The sequence below is a fragment of the Hirundo rustica genome, chromosome 8 (assembly GCF_015227805.2).
Source record: "Hirundo rustica isolate bHirRus1 chromosome 8, bHirRus1.pri.v3, whole genome shotgun sequence".
Lineage (NCBI taxonomy): Eukaryota > Metazoa > Chordata > Aves > Passeriformes > Hirundinidae > Hirundo > Hirundo rustica.
Window position 1 is genome coordinate 7,690,953 of NC_053457.1, and position 17,085 is coordinate 7,708,037.

General features: G+C 39.4%; 1 protein-coding gene across 13 annotated transcripts in view; it reads left to right on the top strand.

The window, feature by feature from the left end:
- Window positions 1–17,085, top strand: part of CCSER2 (coiled-coil serine rich protein 2) — a 62,273-nt gene that overhangs the window by 6,258 nt on the left and 38,930 nt on the right. For 8 of the 13 annotated variants that reach the window (XM_040070632.2, XM_040070627.2, XM_040070635.2 and 5 more), the window contains 2 exons: window positions 5,277–6,750; window positions 7,643–7,845. In XM_040070632.2, the coding sequence (XP_039926566.1) occupies window positions 5,316–6,750; window positions 7,643–7,845 (1,638 nt within the window). In that variant the 5' untranslated portion in view covers window positions 5,277–5,315. Of the gene's footprint in view, window positions 1–5,276; window positions 6,751–7,642; window positions 7,846–17,085 lie in introns of those variants that run through there. The other 5 variants (XM_040070640.2, XM_040070633.2, XM_040070641.1 and 2 more) reach the window with 1 other exon arrangement.

The following is a 17,085-nucleotide window of genomic DNA, read 5'->3' on the forward strand; positions in this document are numbered from 1 at the left end:
GCTATTTAAGAGCTATTAAGCAACCCTAGTGAAGCACACTGAGGTTGAATCTCTTGTTTTGGTTCAGTTCACAGGAGGCCATTCCTTGCATAACATAATGAATGAAGTAATCCACATAATTTAATAAATCCTTCTAGCAGGGGTGTTTCTGCACTGGAGCCAGATGTATCGGTCATGATTATGTTAATTGTTTCTGATATATGGCAATATATCCCTCCCACCTATTGCAGTGTTCTTGGGGTCAGCACACCTAATGTAGTGCTTTTCTCATCTGGGCTTTGAGTTCTTTGGATGCCAGTGGAAGCCACTGTGCTCCGGGTTCTTGCGTTTTGGAGTTGGTTATGCAAGGGCTGCCTAGTGTTTATATCTGCAGGTACAGGCTTGGCATTGCTCGTCCAGATTTAACAAGATCTGCTGAAGAAAGGAATTGATGACTTCCTCCAAGAAGATGCATCAGATGATTAGCAGCTTCAGAGAGGAGTCATGCATCTCCAGTGCTTTATTCCAGTTTTTGGCTGACCTCTGTCCCTGACAGCAGTTAGGCAGTCAGCACTAATGCAGGAAAGAGTAACTATCATTGTACTTCACATCTCATTTGTGAACAAACCATAATAACACTTAAGAGGAGCTTGAAATTGCACTGTCAAGTCTTTCTCCTTGTTCACAGTTCCTGACATTCTCCTTTACTGGGAATAATTTATCTGTACCCTCAGTTATCCTCTTCCATCTTCTTTTCTTTGTGCTGAAGCTGCTCCTTGCAGCTGGCTAAACATCTGGACCTTGACTGCCTTCCACCTTGTTATCTGTGTAAGAATGCCAAAGATCAGTGCAGCTTTACTTGTTTGAGAAACAGGTTTTTAGCAAAAATTTTTCTTGTAGTTAAAATTTGCTTGACTTTTTTTCAATAAAATCTAAAGGGACTTACGATAGCTCATACCCTATTTTGTTTCAGTGTTTTGGCTAGGTTTGATATAAAAATTTGGAGTTTAAAATGCATAGTTTCTGTTTTACTAATACGAAAAGCATAAGTGGGCCACAATTACAAAGTATTCTTGTCTGGGCAGATAACACTTAGCCCTTTTTTGCTTCCTTGAGGTGCATGATGCTCTGTGTAAACAGCATTAATGGCAGAGTGAATTGACAGTGTGGCCCTGAGGGATGCAAAGGGAAGCATTGAGGTAGCTTTCTCCTACAAAATAGAGCTGCATTTCCCTGTTTCTTTTTCTCCAGTAAGTTCTTATGTCCCCTTGCCTTATCAAACATTAAGAATTCTGGTGAATAGCAAGAATGCTTTTAGAGATGGCAAGGGATGTCACATTTTCTGCTGTATTGACTAAAGATATTGTTCAACGTTGGAAATACTGAAACTCCAATCTCTTTATGACGTATTTTTTGCTTCCTTCTCCATTTACTATCATCTTCTGCTCATGCTCTTTGACCTAGTGTATTTTGACAGTAAATTGAGCACAAGAGCAGTGTGGATGACTGGTTTTTTTGGTGTTTAGTAGATCAGCCCTTCAAAGTGGGTAGAACCTAGTTAGTGTGAGGGAGGAAAAACAGAAGAGGATGTATCTCTAAGCTGTCTTGAGATCTGAAAACAGAGTCTCACAACGTGGGACACAGAAAAGCAAGGTGATTTCAGAGAGAGAGAACAATAAGCCCTCACTGTCTTGGAATTTCTTGCTGTATTTCCTGACTATGGTACCCTCAGAAGGCAGAGTGTCAGGGAAGCTGGTGTTAATCAGTGCAGTTTGGACAGAGGAAAGGGAGAGGGGTTAAAATTGGTGGATGCCTTCATAAAGCATTGGGAATTGATTCAACAACAGGTGTTTTGGAGAAATGGAAGACAGGAGAAGGAAAGGCAGGCTTGGAGAATCTTACTGGATCTTGGAGTGAAGATGGCACTTTTGACTGAACTAAAACCACTCTGAGCAGAGTAAACAGCACAAAAATTGTAGATACTCAAAGTTCAATCTTGAAGCCAACAGAATTTCTAGCTGCACTCTGATTTATTGTAATTCATACAGCATGCACAATTTTCTCAGGATTCGTGATCTTGAATTCCCCAGGGCTTGTCATGCTCAAAGCAGGTGTTTGCCAGCTGGATCTCTTGCCAGTTTCTTCCATTCTGTTAAGCTTCCATGAGCTTTCCTCTTAAAGCTGAAAATGGACTAGCAGTCATGCTGCCCATCTTGCAGTGTTCTTAAGCAAGTGCTAAGGAAGCTTTTTGCTGCTTCTGTTACAGGGATCTCCCAGATTTTTCCCTGGTGATGTTCAATACTTCCCTACATTGATGGAAATAAGAAATTTTCACGTAGCTGATCTAATGCGTTTTTAATAACCCAGAGGTGTAAGAGGTGTTTTTTATAACCTGTGCACAGGACAGAGTTGAAGTACATGTGCACTTAAATTTCTGTGACTGAAACACAGATCCAAAACTGCTGGCACGGCAGTAGATCTGCAGAGGGGAGTTGCTCTGGCTGTCACCAGTCTGTCAGATGTGTTTCATCTGTCAGCTGGGTATTCCACACTGCTGTGACAATGGGAGGGAATTCTGTCCATCCAGGAATCTTGGAACTGGAAAATGCTGTTATCTTCCTGGTGCCAGGGATTCTAGGGCTTGCTTGCAGTATTTTAGTAAGGTGCTTAAGCTTTCAAATGTGTGCATCTTTAGCTGTCTTCTTCTGTAGGGCAGTCTCTGATACAAAGTTGGACTTCGCTGAGAAGTCGATGTATAGGTAACTGCCTTCCTGGTGAAATGAACTGTGAATGAAATTAGAGTGAGTGTTGTGCTTGCCACTTGAAACTAACAGTGCAGGATCTTACTGAGGTGGAAATAATCCTGTAGAGGAAGTACCAGGGAGGGTGAGAATGAATATGCTTTTGCTTATCACCAGGATCTTGAATATCCGTGAAGGTAAGGATGCAGCAGCTTTTCAGTTAATTCAGATTATACTTCAGAGGGGGTCTGTGGATTTTAACTCCTTTTCCCTGGATCATTATGTAAGGCTAGGCTCTTTATAATTAGCTTAATTCCCGATTAGGCTTGTGTGCACTAGATAATGTATTTCCCAAGGCAAAGAATATAAAACATGTTTGCCCAAATGTCAGTTTTTAAAAAATCAATAGATTGCTTTAGTCTAAAAATACTTTGAATTTCTTTATGGTACAGCAGGCTGCAATTTAAATTTTATTGAACTTGAATCTGCTGGGATGCATAAATTATATTCTAACTGGTAGGTACAGTGCTGGTTGATAAGGGAGTTTCATTGTTAGGCTAGTGTAATCTTTCCTAGTAAACATATGTAAAGATTAAGGAAGTTGTAGAGAACTTAATAAGAAAATTCCCCGTTTTCTGGGAAACATCTGCCAGACATGATGCTGTTAAGTTTTAGTGGGTTTTTTTGATGACATTGTGTTTTGATGAAACAAATGAAACCTGTACTTGAGAAGGTGGCGCAGTAATTACAGTTACATAGCTAATAAAATACAGAGTATTGTTTGTCTTTTAATTTAATTATCTGAAGTGTTCTAGACTATCAGTATGGTTTTCTTGAAGATAATGTGTTGTCTTTGCCTAATCAAAGAAAAATAAGCAAGAGCCCTTCCTAGAGAGCTGAAAGGTCTCCTTTTCAAGCTTAATTTGCAGCACTTGGTGAAGGATTAAAGTAATCTAATTAAATGGCCTCATTTAAATTTTGCAGTCACCTAAGAGATGGTAGACAGATGTGAAAAGGGAATCATCCATAAAGCATGCAAGTTAAATTAGCAGCTTTCTAATTTAACTTTTTCAATTTGGAAGACTTCACAAGATTTGCCTTTTCTTTAGAGTTAGGTTGTCTTCTGAGGGATCTGCAGTATGGTGCTTGCTGGGAATGAATTCATCAGCATGTTAAGGGCCATTTTTTATTCATGGAGTTATTAAAAAAAATAGGTGTACTTTATTGTATATATTTGACGTAAAGTGAAGATCTTCGATGTTGCTGTTAAAGCCTGATGATATTTTGCTGTGCAAGGTATGCAGGTGCACTGTAGGCAGGAAGTCTGACAGCAGACACTTCAATCCACATGCAGGCAGGTATCATACACAGTGAATGAAATGTTCTGCTGGTCCCAGGGGGAAATACTTGTGCCCTTCTTCACACACCTGGGTGAGGACAGCGTCTCTGGCGTGCAAGAATTCATTGAGTCTTTGAAAAGATTTGTGTATTTCAAAATGGAGATGCACACACCAGCTGCATAGTGTGGGTTCTGATGTTTTCACGCGTTAGGAGCCCCTAAATGCCCTGTCTGCAGCACCTTTCTCTTTCTATCTTTGTAGTGTAGATTGGCCTCCAGAAGTACTGCTCTGGGGCATCCTATTCACTGACAAATCCTAAGGGTATTTCAGTTGGCATGAATTTAATGCCGCTTTGATTTTATCTCTGATTTTATCTTTGTTTGTATCACTGAGAACCTGAGTGTTTCTTAGTGAGGTCTTGCAGCTTGGAGAGTGACTCACTTTAGGGTAATGCTTGCTGTGGTTACACAAGGTATTTTCTGAACTTTGAATAAGTAGAACTTCTGAGTTTGCTTACTAACACTGACATTATGCAACTGTTGCACTGTACTTCAGGTCTTGTAGGTGAATAAGATGATTTTCAAAATGGACTACAGTGTCCATACAGAGAGGAAACAATGATTAGGAATGTGAGTTTGATTTGGGAATCTCCGTAAGGTCTGGGAACACAAAATACTGTGGTGAGATGCATGATGAGTGGTTATTTCCTATATTTAGGCATTGGGGAAACTGAAGCAAATCTCAAAAAATTAGCTTTTAGTCAGATTTTACTTTATAGTTTTTGCAAGTTTATGTTGCTGACCACAGATTTTTGCTGTGTCATATTTGTGGCTTTTTAAAAAAATACTACATCTTAAGTTTATAACTTAATAATTGTAACACAGTTGAAAAGTTAAGTTTGTTGCTGAAAATGAAAAAAAAAAACCAACAAAAATTATCCTACCTCTTCTCAAATTTATTTTATAGATTACAAAAGGAAAACAGAAAAAAGATGGTTTATGTAGAGAATGAAAGTTGGGGAAGGGAGCTGTATTCTCAAGAACATGTTACAGCCAAATAACTGCTGGAACTCTGGAGTTCACAAAATGTGTCACCATGTATCAGCATGGTGGAGTTAGGCACAGAAATCTAGGAAGCATATAGCTGCAAATGTATAGAAAACTGTGTTTAATGTGTGGTTCATTCAGATTTAATGTTGTTTCATTTTCTTTCTTAGATTCAAGCACCCTTTAAGGACCAATGAACCCAACAGCTCATGGAAGAAAAAAATCAAAACAGGACATCCTTGGTTTCCAGGCTACCGAAATATGGAACGAAAACTTTAGGGAGTGTTTTGCAACCTGTGCCAAACGGGACGGCAGTGAACTTAGCAGGGAGTAATGGTGGCAAAAATTTCGGCAAGCACAATGGCACTGTTGGAATGGCTTCCTTTGCTTTCAGCTGGAAAAAATCAAATAAATATCAGCTTAACGATCAGAATGGGAGAGAGGCCAACGCCAAACGCAACTCTAATGAAAAATTAATTGATTTGGAGAAGTATACTCAATCTCAAGGAGCATTGGGCAATGATGAGCTCAGGGTGGGTTTGAACAGTACTGCTTTGGTTGCATCAAAAGCAGCAAAGCAAACCAATATGTTTGTATCTTCTTCTGAGGAATTAAACCCAAAGTCTATACCTGGACTCTCTAGTTCAGCTAAATTCACCAAAGGTACCCTGTCAGGAAGAACATACTCTGGACTCAATGCTCCAAGATCAAATTTAAATGGATTTTATGGAAATCGGTCAGTGGTAGGTTTGCAGAGACCTAGAGCTAATTCCAGTGCCGCAAGGACAAGTTCAGGAGAAAGCCTGGCACAATCTACAGACAATAGCAAGGCTTTTTCCTGTGACAAAATGGTAAGATCACAAAGTTTTTCACATTCCATTCAGAATTCTTTCCTTCCCACTACATCTCTAACCAGGTCACATTCCTTTAATAAAGCTGTGGATCTTACAAGGCCTTATCACAGTCAAAATCCCTCTGCCAGGACGTCTCAGAGGTCTACTCTGCTGTCAAGAAACGCGTGTCAGTTGGATGTACCCAATGGAAACGAGCCGATGAAGTATGGATTTACCAGACCGTACTCAGTTATGTCAGCTCCTTGTTCCAAGAAACCCCCGCTGTCAAATGGATCTGGGTCAGCACCTTCCTATGGATACAGATTAACTCGGCCTTCTCTGCTGAAGCCTACCAGGCAGCGGTTTGCTGGGAATACCGTCGCCGACGGCAGCAAGAGCGCGGCTCCGGACACGCGCGTCGTGGAGAACGCGGAGATTTCAGCAAACATCAACAGAGCTGTTGATAAAAACAGTATTCTAGAGAGCAGGGCTCAAAGAACAGAGCCTGGCGAGGGCCTGCATGAAAGTCTGGGAAAACATGGGTCAAAAGTGGTCTGTATGAGCGATGATGGAGATGAAATATCTATATCTTCTTTGTCATCCTCTGAGAAGAACGATTTGAGTGAAGACTTCAGTGATGACTTCATAGATATAGAAGAGGCAAACAGAACTGTGCAAATCCAGCAGAAGGACAGCTGCCTTCAGGAATTAGAGCCCAGGAGCAGAACGTCCATCGAGTCGTTCACGTCTCTCAAGGAAGGTGGAGGATCTTGCTGTAATGCTGATGACTGGCTTGATATAAATGTGTCTGGTAAATACCTTTTTATATGTTCTGTTTGAAATTTTAGGTGCTAAATCAAAATCCTGTAATGGTTATTTAGTTATTTAATGGAATTGCCCATTACTTATGAATTATTTCAGAGTGGAACTGTTCTATGCTGGCATATTTGTTTGCTTGTGCCTTTTCTCTATCATAGTTGTTTCCCAAGCATTACTTTGAAGAGTTCTTTGTGATAAAAATGTAGGTGACCTCCTTTAAACACATTTGTGGTGTGATTGTGGGATTCCTCGTATCCTTGCTTTGCCATTCATTTTCTGGGTTGATATTTTAAGAAAATTTCACCTCGTGCTCCCTCCACCTCTGTAGGCAGAGAACAGCTGTAACTACTTTTAAGTAGTGGAAATAAGTGTAGGATGTGTAATTGAATTACTTCAGTTATAAACAGGATTGTTATAGGTCTTCTTTGTTTTTTCTGATGCATATTAATTCTTTAAAAATTAGTTGAAGACACAAGAAGATGCTTTTGAAAACCACATTTTCAAATCTTTGATGGGCTTCTCATGATAAAAGCTTGTTTGAGAGATGTTGCAATTGAAAGACTAGATCCAAAGGATATATTTTTGGTCCCACCTTCTAATATGTTAAAGAGATGCAGATTTCTAGAAAGTAGCTTCCATGCTGGGTGAATTGGGGCAGTGTAAAAGGTTAGCAAAGATGTGGGTTGGAAGATTCCTTGGTTGTAGCTGCCAAACCAGCTTGAGCTTTTCCCCCTTCTGGGATGAGGGAACAATACTGGAGAAAGCTTTCAGGTATTTCTGTCACAGTACAGCTCCAGCAAAGGGAGCACACCAGTACCAGGCGTTTTAATGTTTTTGAATATTAGATTGTTTTTGGAATCTTAACTGAAGCTGTTTCCTTTAAGCAGTGGATGACAACAGTGAAAGCACAAAACACACTACTGAGAATGTCATCTCTTCAGAGATGAACTACAGAGCTGGCTCCTCCTTTGAGCTTTCTCCATCTGACAGCTCTGACGGCACATACATGTGGGATGAAGAGGGGCTGGAACCTATAGGAAGCGTCCATCCCTGTGGAAGCTACGACTCTTCAGAAATGAACAGCATAGTATGTATCTGTATTCATAACTTCATTATTATAGTGGGGTGAATTTATTGCTTTTGGAATATTAGTGCATTTAAAAAAATATATAATTGTTTTCTCTTTCCTCTGTAGCTGATAGCTTTGTGAAACTTCTTGTTTAGGAACTCCTGTTTCTGGACAGGTGACCTTGGTCAGGCTGTTTGCACACTTTTTTTTTTTTTTTTCTTTCCTTATTCTAAAGTCAGGACAAAGCAGGTCCTTCCTTATGCAATCTCTTAGCAGTGCTCACAAAGAATAAAGGAATTTGCTTTCTGCAAAGGATAGGTTCAATACTTCCTACTAATCTCTAATCATTGGAGTGAAAAAGCCAGAAAATAGCTATTGCCTCTGTGGCTTCTTGTATTTGTTGTTTCTGTACTGTGTGCTCATAGGGCCCTTGTGAGATGAAGCAGATATTTGAGTTCTCTCTTCATTCAATCAGAGCATCTTTGGGGTAGAGACCTGGCTGTAGCTCAGTGTAGGTGGGCTCTTTGTACATGATCCAGTGGGATACACAAATGCAGCACAATCTTTTTCTTGCTGCTAAACTCAAACTGATCTGCAAGAAGCATCACTAAATATGAGGAGAGTGGATGGAGAGTTGTTGCTGTGCTGTGATCCTCCATGTGAGATCTGGGAGCCAACCTTGGAATTTTAGTGAGCCTGAAGAAAATTCTGTCTGTCCTGTTCATATTCCTTTATCTGCACAGACTTCTGAATTATCAACTTGGCATTTATTAACATGATGTTAACAATCAGAACATTTGACAAAACCAATTTGGTTTAATCGATGTGTAATGCTTTGTGCGTTTGAGATGTGTTAGATACTGTGTCACCACTGCCAGTTTAGTAATGTAGATACCACTTTCAAACTTGGGCACAGTTATGTGGTTATATTCTTTGTGTGTAACTAAATATGAATTCCTGATATATTTTCAGCTGCTTGTGGTATTGTTTGCTCTCTGTCTTAAGTTATGATGTTGGGATGTAGTGTTTGAAGGAGTTTAGCAGTGGTCATTAACTTTTTGTGGCAGTTGTGGCCAGCTTGGAAAAACTGTTAGAGATTTTTGTATTATGAGTTTTGTAGCTTTTTTGGTGTTTGGAGGGAAAACCCAAGTTTCATGGAAGCCACTGCAAAAACAAGCACCCTTGTCCCCAGACACATGCCAGGGAAAGAAGGAAGTTTTTAATCTTTGTCCTTGGTAAGTTTTAAATACGGGTGTTTTGATACATGCTGTGAATTGTAACAAGCAAATGGAAGACACTTCTTTTTCTGTGCTTTTGGAGTATATATCTAGGTTTTGATACATGTAGCCCCTGTGGATTAATTTGTGCATGGGTATGAGGTGCTAATGAATCACCCTGCTGATTGACAGAAGCTGTTCTAAGCCACGTGGAGCAGAGGTGCATTAGAAGCCTTTGATATTCCTATTCACTATTTTGGATTCTTTCTTTGTTTATTGAAAGTAAAAAATTTTTAGAGAGGGTTTTAAAATGGAAGAATATATTTACTTGTTTTTGAGGAAATGGAAAAAGGAGAAGATTTTAAGACTTGATGTCTAGAAGATCATGTGGTGTTCCTACCCATTTTGATTTTTTATCCTGTTAGTGCTTTTCCAGAATTTCAGTGCTTACTGTACTGTGACTTTTATCTGGATGAGAAAAGCATCAATAGCACGTTTTATTTTTGCAAGGCAGAAGTGGCTTGGGTTTTAAGGGGGAAAATGTAGCCCTGAAGTGTTGAATTGCCTCTTAGTAGTGGGATTTTTTTTCCTTTACTTTTTGGTTTTGATGGAAATTATGGTATATTTGATTTCTTTAGCCTAAAGGTTAAACAGTGGTATTTTCTAATCTAAAGATGCAGAAGAATTTCTGATGCAATTTTTCATTCTTTCTGAAAAACTGTGCTCTTGAGTAGGTTACTGTAAGCTTTTGTTCCATGTTTTTCCTTTTCTCCACAAGCAGGGAGTATAAAGACAAAAAAAGTGAAGGCATTGAGAATAATTATTGTGATTAGTCAACACGTCAGATGTTTTGATTGCTGGGAGATACGTGATCAAATTATGCAGTTTCTATCCTCTAGTGTGGTGAGTTAAAAGCAGTTCTCTATCTGTGTGTCAAAATCCAGTTGATGAGAGTCAGATTTAAGAATTTGGAGTGCTTGGGCTGATGCCAGCCTGCCTGCCCCTTGGATTTAGTATATCCAGGGCAGTGACCAAAGCAGTAGTTCTGGAGTTCCTGTGGCACCAGGCTGGGGTGAGTAGGAGCAGTGTGGCTGAGTAACAATTCAGAGATCTGTGTGCTGAGTAATTGGTCATGTTTAGTGTACAATTCGCTTTCTTCTTCCTCATTTCCATCCTGCTGTTGTTTTGTTAGTCTTTTAAGCTGCTTCCTTCTTAGTGTCAACAACTAAATGCTAAATGCTTTTCCTGAGCTTTTCCATAGATGGCAGTGCAGCTCCCCTTGGGTGATCTTAGGTTAGGAGTGTTTGGACCATCTTTGGAAGCGCATTTTTTTTTTTTTTTTTTTTTTTTTTTTTGCAAAGGGGATTTTAAGTGGGCTTCTGACATGAGAACCAGCATAGGAAGGCAACAGCAGGAACTTGCTGACCTCTGAAGCTCATTGTTCCTTTTTGGGGAGCAGAAAAGCCAGTATCTTTGCTATTCTCAGTGCATCTTGGTTTTAAAGACATGGGGACAAAGAATAAAATAAATTTGGCCTCCTTTAGTACAGTCTTTCTGTTCTTTACTAATTGAGTGAACAGCTGTGGAAAAAATGTGTAATCCAGTGTTGGAGGTTTAAGAGTCATACAGTTCTAAAGAATGTCATGGGGGGGGACTTAAAGCTTGGTAGGAAATGTGTGGGGTTTTTGTAAGGATGAAAATATTTTCATTGTTTGATTGCAGAACAGAAAATAACTAATTCCACTATCCCTGTTGTCATTCCGTTTCCACTTTCAAAGTCAACAAATCACGTGGATAACTTTCTGAGTGCTGAACTCCATTCCAGTTCCTAAGCACTGATTTTGTTGGTGCTCTTTAGAGTCTCTTCAACACTTGGTCTTTGCTGCTGAGCACCAAGTTCAGTTCTGTGAGAGCAGACTGATGCTTAACAGAGCAGCTGATGGCTCTGTAAATTAACAGCAAGGGCAGTGTTTATCTATAGGTGCTCTCACTTGATTTTACCTGTGCTGTTTGCTCCTGTCCTGGCCTTTAGTTGCTGACTGCAGTGCCCAGTTCCTTTACTGCTTCATGGCAGAAAGCTGCTCAGCAGTGCGAGGTGCAGCTCCTGGTTGTAGTTTAGTCTTGCTAGATTTTTGTTTTCATTATTTTTTGTCTGCAAATACTGTTCACCATAGGTGTAAGCAATGTAGCCTCAAACAGGCGTCCTGACCAGAGTCTCGTGGCTCCTTTGCTTGCCCTCTCTTGTTGTAGCAAGGTTTGAGGTGTTTTCTCATCTCCAGCACATTCAGTAGAGATGTGAGAAACAGAAGATTTAATATGTGTTTGTTCAGAGTGAAGCTGTGAGTGTTTTTGACAAGTGCAGGTCATTATTTACATTGAGGAGGATAGGTAGTACAGCTGCTTTTCTTCTGAGGTATCTGCTTGTTTTTAAAGATGCTACAATATTCTAGTGCTCAAAGTCTGCAAGAAGTAAAACTGGAAACATTCCAATGATTTTGGCTTCTTTCTGTAATATGCTCGAGAGAAGAAGTTCTTGCCATGTGATTCGAGGGGGTTTTTTTGTTTCTTTTCAAGCAATTTCATTTGGGCCAATAGGTTTGGACAGGAAGCTTTCAGAGTGTTCCCTGTGCTGTCAGATTGAGTCCTCTGCCCTCTTTTTCCTGTAGGCTTCAGTAGCAATCTTTGCGCTGTGTTCATTTTTCCTGAAGTAAATAACGCTGGTATTTTTGGGTATATGCAGAATGAACATCAGTGTAATTATAAGGGCATAGGATTACAGAATAATTGAAATCTGGCTTGAAGAGACAGATGGGTTTTAACTGCTTTGCTGAGAATTTAATTGCTCTTGGGATGAAATCTGGATCTCACTGGAATGAATCAGTTTGACACATGGCCAGAATTTTAGCTGGAGTATAAGATAGTTACATTTTTCTCTTCTTCCAGGCAATTTTTGAACTCTTGTAAGATTTTTGTTGTTGTTCTTTGTTATATTTTTTCCCCTTTGTGACTTTAACTTGGGCAAGAGCAGTTCTGAATTAGTTTTTGAGACTGGGCAGAACGCTTTCTGGTTCCTGAAGCATTGGTACTCAGTGAAGTATGCTTTACTTCTTAGAGAAAATGAACTCACTGAAACAGAATTGTTTAGTTCAGTTTTGAATTTCTTTCGATAGTTATTTACAAGTAATTTAGTGTTAATTACCTTCATTTTTAAAATTATTTACTTCTCAAAATGACTCTATAGTAATGTTTAAATTGCCAGTCTGATTTCTCAAATGAGTAATTTATTAACGGGAATTCAGACTCGGAATGTGTGTAGTTCTAATACATTTATTTCCTTAGAGCGAAATGTTCTCTGTATTGCCTTCCACTCATCTTCCTTTCTTTGGCTGAACTTTCTTTTCAGGAGGTTAATGCCAAATTAAAACTAATTCTTGTTCTATGAGAAGCTGGGCTTTTAAAATTTTGTCATATTTGGTTACAGCTGTAATGAAAATAAAAGTGCAAATAAGCTCAAGATAATGTAAAAAGTATGTAATCTTTTCTCAACACAAACTTTTCTTTTTTTGCTATAACTTTCTAAAAGAGCAGTCATGAAAGGAGTCCTTCAGGTGCAATCTAGTTACAAGAAACACACATTAAAAGCCTTTCATCTAATGAGCCAGTTGAAATTCGGTTCTTTTTTCTCTTTTCATCTTGCAAAGAACAATGAAGATCTTACTCCAAGCAGAGACGAGCATTAAAAAGACACATATTTCTTGACAGACTGTACTCCGGTGAACAGTGTTGACTTACTGCATTTCCTTCTTTCTTAGAATACAAAAGGTGAGGCTAATAAAGAGAATTAATTGCATTTTGTGCTCCCATGGTGCTTCCTGAAAGTAATCTGTGTACTTCAGTCGAGCACTTGTTTAAGAGGTGTCTGAGTTTGTTCTGTGCCTGAAAGAGAAGGATGATTTCACCTCAGCCAGTGCCTTTTTGACTAAAATTCATTATGGCATTAATAAATACACACTTTCAATTTTGTATGTGGTTAGAGATTTTAAAATTTTTTTATTTTTTTTCTTGCTAGGGAATGTGATACAGTGAGAACTGATGACACTATTAGATGCCCAATACTCTAGTGAGGGTGCAGGGTTGGAAAGAGAGAGAAGACATTATTCTTTTGGTATAATTATTTAATGAAGTATAATTGATCTAGTCTTAGGGAGTCTTGTTATATACCTGTATTGGGGTGATTTGGATTTTGAAGTAGCTGTTGTCTTTTTGCTGCCTACCAAGCCTGTAAAACCTCAGAGGTTTTAGTGTTTCTTGCAGCTGCCAAGTTTTGTCTGGCCACTGTTGTGACAGAACAGGACCGTGGAGGAGGAAACTGGGCAACCTCTCCCTTTAGGCGTGTGAGGAATATCAGGATTCCTCCGTGTGTCAGAGGAATGAAACTGGGAGAACGTACATGTGACTGTAGTGCCGGTGTGCAAAGTGTCTGTGAACCCCCTGGGAATGACTGAGAGCGAACCCAGAGAGACTCAGGTACTCTGCAGCTTGTGTTGTCCCTCCTCCGACACTTCCCTCCCTGCCCAGCGTAGTGAATAGAGAGCACATAGCATCACTAATGTAGAATGGTAGCATGGAGTTCTGTTTGCTGCTTCTGCTCAGAGAATTTTCATTATTTACCTTCATCACCAAAGAAGTTCTGTTCTGTAGGACAAGCTGAGTAACTCATTGGTCCTTCACACTCCTTTAGCTGAAAGCCTGACTTTTGGGTTAGGCCAATGCATCTTTTGGCAAGAGAGATCACAGTAGCACAGGAAGTCTTCTGTGTGGTTTTAGCTTTTACTGATGCATTCTAAAAAATGGCAAAAAAATGTGTGAGTTTTTACTTGGGATACAGAAAGATTTCTTGGAAACACATTATCTGTGGAGCTGCCATTTCATTATCTTTCATTTCATTATCTGGGAAGCTGCCAGGTCAAACTCCGCTCAGGTGTATATACAGTGATTCTGAGCTTGGAATCTAATACATGTGTCAGCCTTGAAATCTGTTTTTCATTGGAAGCTGCTTATTGGAAGTTGCTGTAGTTGATAACCTCTGTTTAAGCTCCTAAATTCATGTCCAGGTTGCAGGCTCTTTTGTCCCAATATCTTCACGGCATGTTCCGGAATCTGAAGAAAGTTACTCTGAATTACTTAAATTGTACTTTTCTAACTTCGTAGTTTTCATTTTTCCAATAATATGAGTATAGAAATCTGGTGTTTGTTTCTCATCTTCTTAATTTCCAAAAAGCCAATGCCTAAAAATTTATGTCTGGAAAACCACTAGAGTGCTTGGTTCTGGTTTCAAAGCCTCAAAAGTCAGTGTCATCTTCATTATGAACAGAAAATACTTATGAACATACTGCAGTAATGGGAGAACATCCTTGAATAATACGTCCACTGTTAAGTTTTTAGTAGAAAACTGTGACTGTTATGAAAAATTCAGTCTGTATTGTTGCTCATCAATACAGAATTAAGGGCTCAAATGCATTTCAGTGTGTTCTGTCAGCTCCTCAGCCATTCCTTTGGTGGAGTTTGCTGGCAGGCAGTTTTCTGCTCATGGCAGACAAAGAAAATGTCATTAGAGACTGATTTTAGAGTGAAAATAGCCCCCATCTTCTGTCCCACCTCTGCTCCAGTCTTCAACTTCAGAGTTTAACTATAACAGCAAGGGGAGGTGGTGAGAAACTGAATTAATGAGATGGCACTTCTGTCTGTCCTGTATTATGTAGGTGTCCCTGCTGTCAAATGTTATTAGGAGGTTATATGGCTGTATTGCAGTTCACAAACCTCTTGTGCTGCTGGTCTGAGGGGCATGACATTTTGTGAACAGCCTTTTATGGCAAATTACCTTTCTTCCTTTGGGATGGGAAAGCTTATATGCCTTTGAGAGCTGCTTCCTTCAGAACTGACACAGTTAATCTTCTCATGCAGTTTTGGCTGGAAAAACCAAGGAAGGCAACTTCACTTGTACTTAAGTGTTCTGTTCATGACATCCATTAATTACACCTTTGGATCCGTGTTGTGGAGAGAGGGAGAGAGCGTGGCAGCTTCTGTGATGGTGTGTGAAATATGAGAGCAAGCACTGGTAGAAGCTAGCACTTGGTTGATTTCCTAGACTTGTAAGAGACATTTTCTGTATGAGCTGGTAACTGCATATCCATGTGTGAGCTGGTTCTGAGCTTTTGTGCTGTGGAAGTGTGTCAGGATAATGTGGCATAAATACACTTTTGCGTTAGTGCGGTAAGTGAGGGGATGCTTCCTGTGTTGTTAGCAGCTTGTGGAGAGAGATTGGTCAAAATAGAATCACCCCAAAGTAGTTTGGAGGTATTTGAGGGTTGCTTTGGTTTTAATTAGAAGCAAGTATATTAAGCTGGCTGTCTAAGAATAGAGCACATTAAAGCTGTGTATCATGCCATATTCAGGTTACTCCAAAAGTCTCGCTAGGGTAGAATTAAAATTCTTGCACAGAGGAGACAACTGAGCTCCTGGTACAGCCATTCCCATGCTGTTCCTCTGAGGTTATTGTTTGGTTTCTTTCTCAGCTGGGAATTATTTGAAGCATCTATATTTTCCTTAAACCAAACATTGTACCTTTAATTCAAGTGCAAGTCAGTGAAGTGAGAATCATTCACAATCATTTCTGCCTGTTAAGAGGAGCTGTAGGAATTGCGCATTGCTTAATAGGTTAAAATGTTCCATTGTTGGTTAGATAAACTGGCAGAGCAGTGCTGAACCTCTGGTATTGGTAGCATTTTTGTGCAGGCTGGAAGCAGTGAGTAGGAAGAACTGCTTTTCCTCCTCCCCTGCTCTTCCTCTGTCACTATTTATGCTCACTGCTGACTGCTTTCTGTGATTGTGCCTAAAAATAAACAGGAAACCCTCCATTTAAAAGCACCAGCCTATTAAAAAAAAAAAAAAAAAAAGAAAATCTTCAATTTTGCTGGAATTCTACAGAAAGATGGTTAGAATGCTTCCCCCTTTCAGCTTTCCTCCTTGCTGGAGGCTAGATGGCAGTCAAGGAATGCTGCTTGTGGCAGTGGGTGTAGCCTGGGGCCTGTGTTTGAAAGTGCTGTTGCTTAGGAATTGGTGAAGTCTCAACAGAATGCCTAATATTTCTGGTTTTCCTCTTTCTCTTCTTTTGTTGTGTTATTGAATTTCAGATTTTTTACGCAGTCTGACATCTCATTTTATATTTTAAAATAATTAAAAACCCAGCAAGTATAGATGCTTTGGATACAACATTGTAGTGGTTTCACGTTTACTAAATTCTGGTCTTAGTACTTACTCTTTTTCTGTGGGAGAGAGACTAGGAGAAAAACAAAGCAGGCTCAACTTTAAAAATAAACAAATAGTTTTATTAATACACATTTAAAAGAATGAAAAAAGAAAGTTGGGGGAAAAAAAACTAGAACAAAACAGAATGAAACTTCAAAAACGCTCTTCCTTCCCCTTACAAACTATTAACTTTCTTACAAAACAACATAAAGAGACAAAACTTGTAATTTTCAGTCAGTTTCACCATCTGATAATAGTATTTCATCAATTCTTTAGGGGAGGAGTATCTCCTGGAGTCATGGATCCCACTGACAAATTAGAACAGTTCTCTTGTGGGTTTTAAACTGTCACAAAAACAACGGCCCGGAGAAACCTGCCTTTGTGACTCCTCCCATTAGCAGGTCCCCAAGCTGCTTATGGGTCATGGGTCTTAGACTTTTGCATACTGGGGTGTCACCTTTTAAAGATGAATAACTCCAAAGCAAAGGATTCTTCACCTCAAGGTACAGAGATATCTTCTCACTTCTTCACTGGCGCAGAGAGCTTCTCATCTCTATCTCTGTTCAAGCATCTTATAGGATTAATATTACTTAGTCCATCACAAACACCTTTGCTCAAATCCACACACAAATCTAAACAATCATCTCCCCAAATGCTTATCTTTCTCATGATTTAAAGGAATGATCTAAATATAGAGTTCATTTCCATGGCTCCAGTAAGAATGGAACAACCA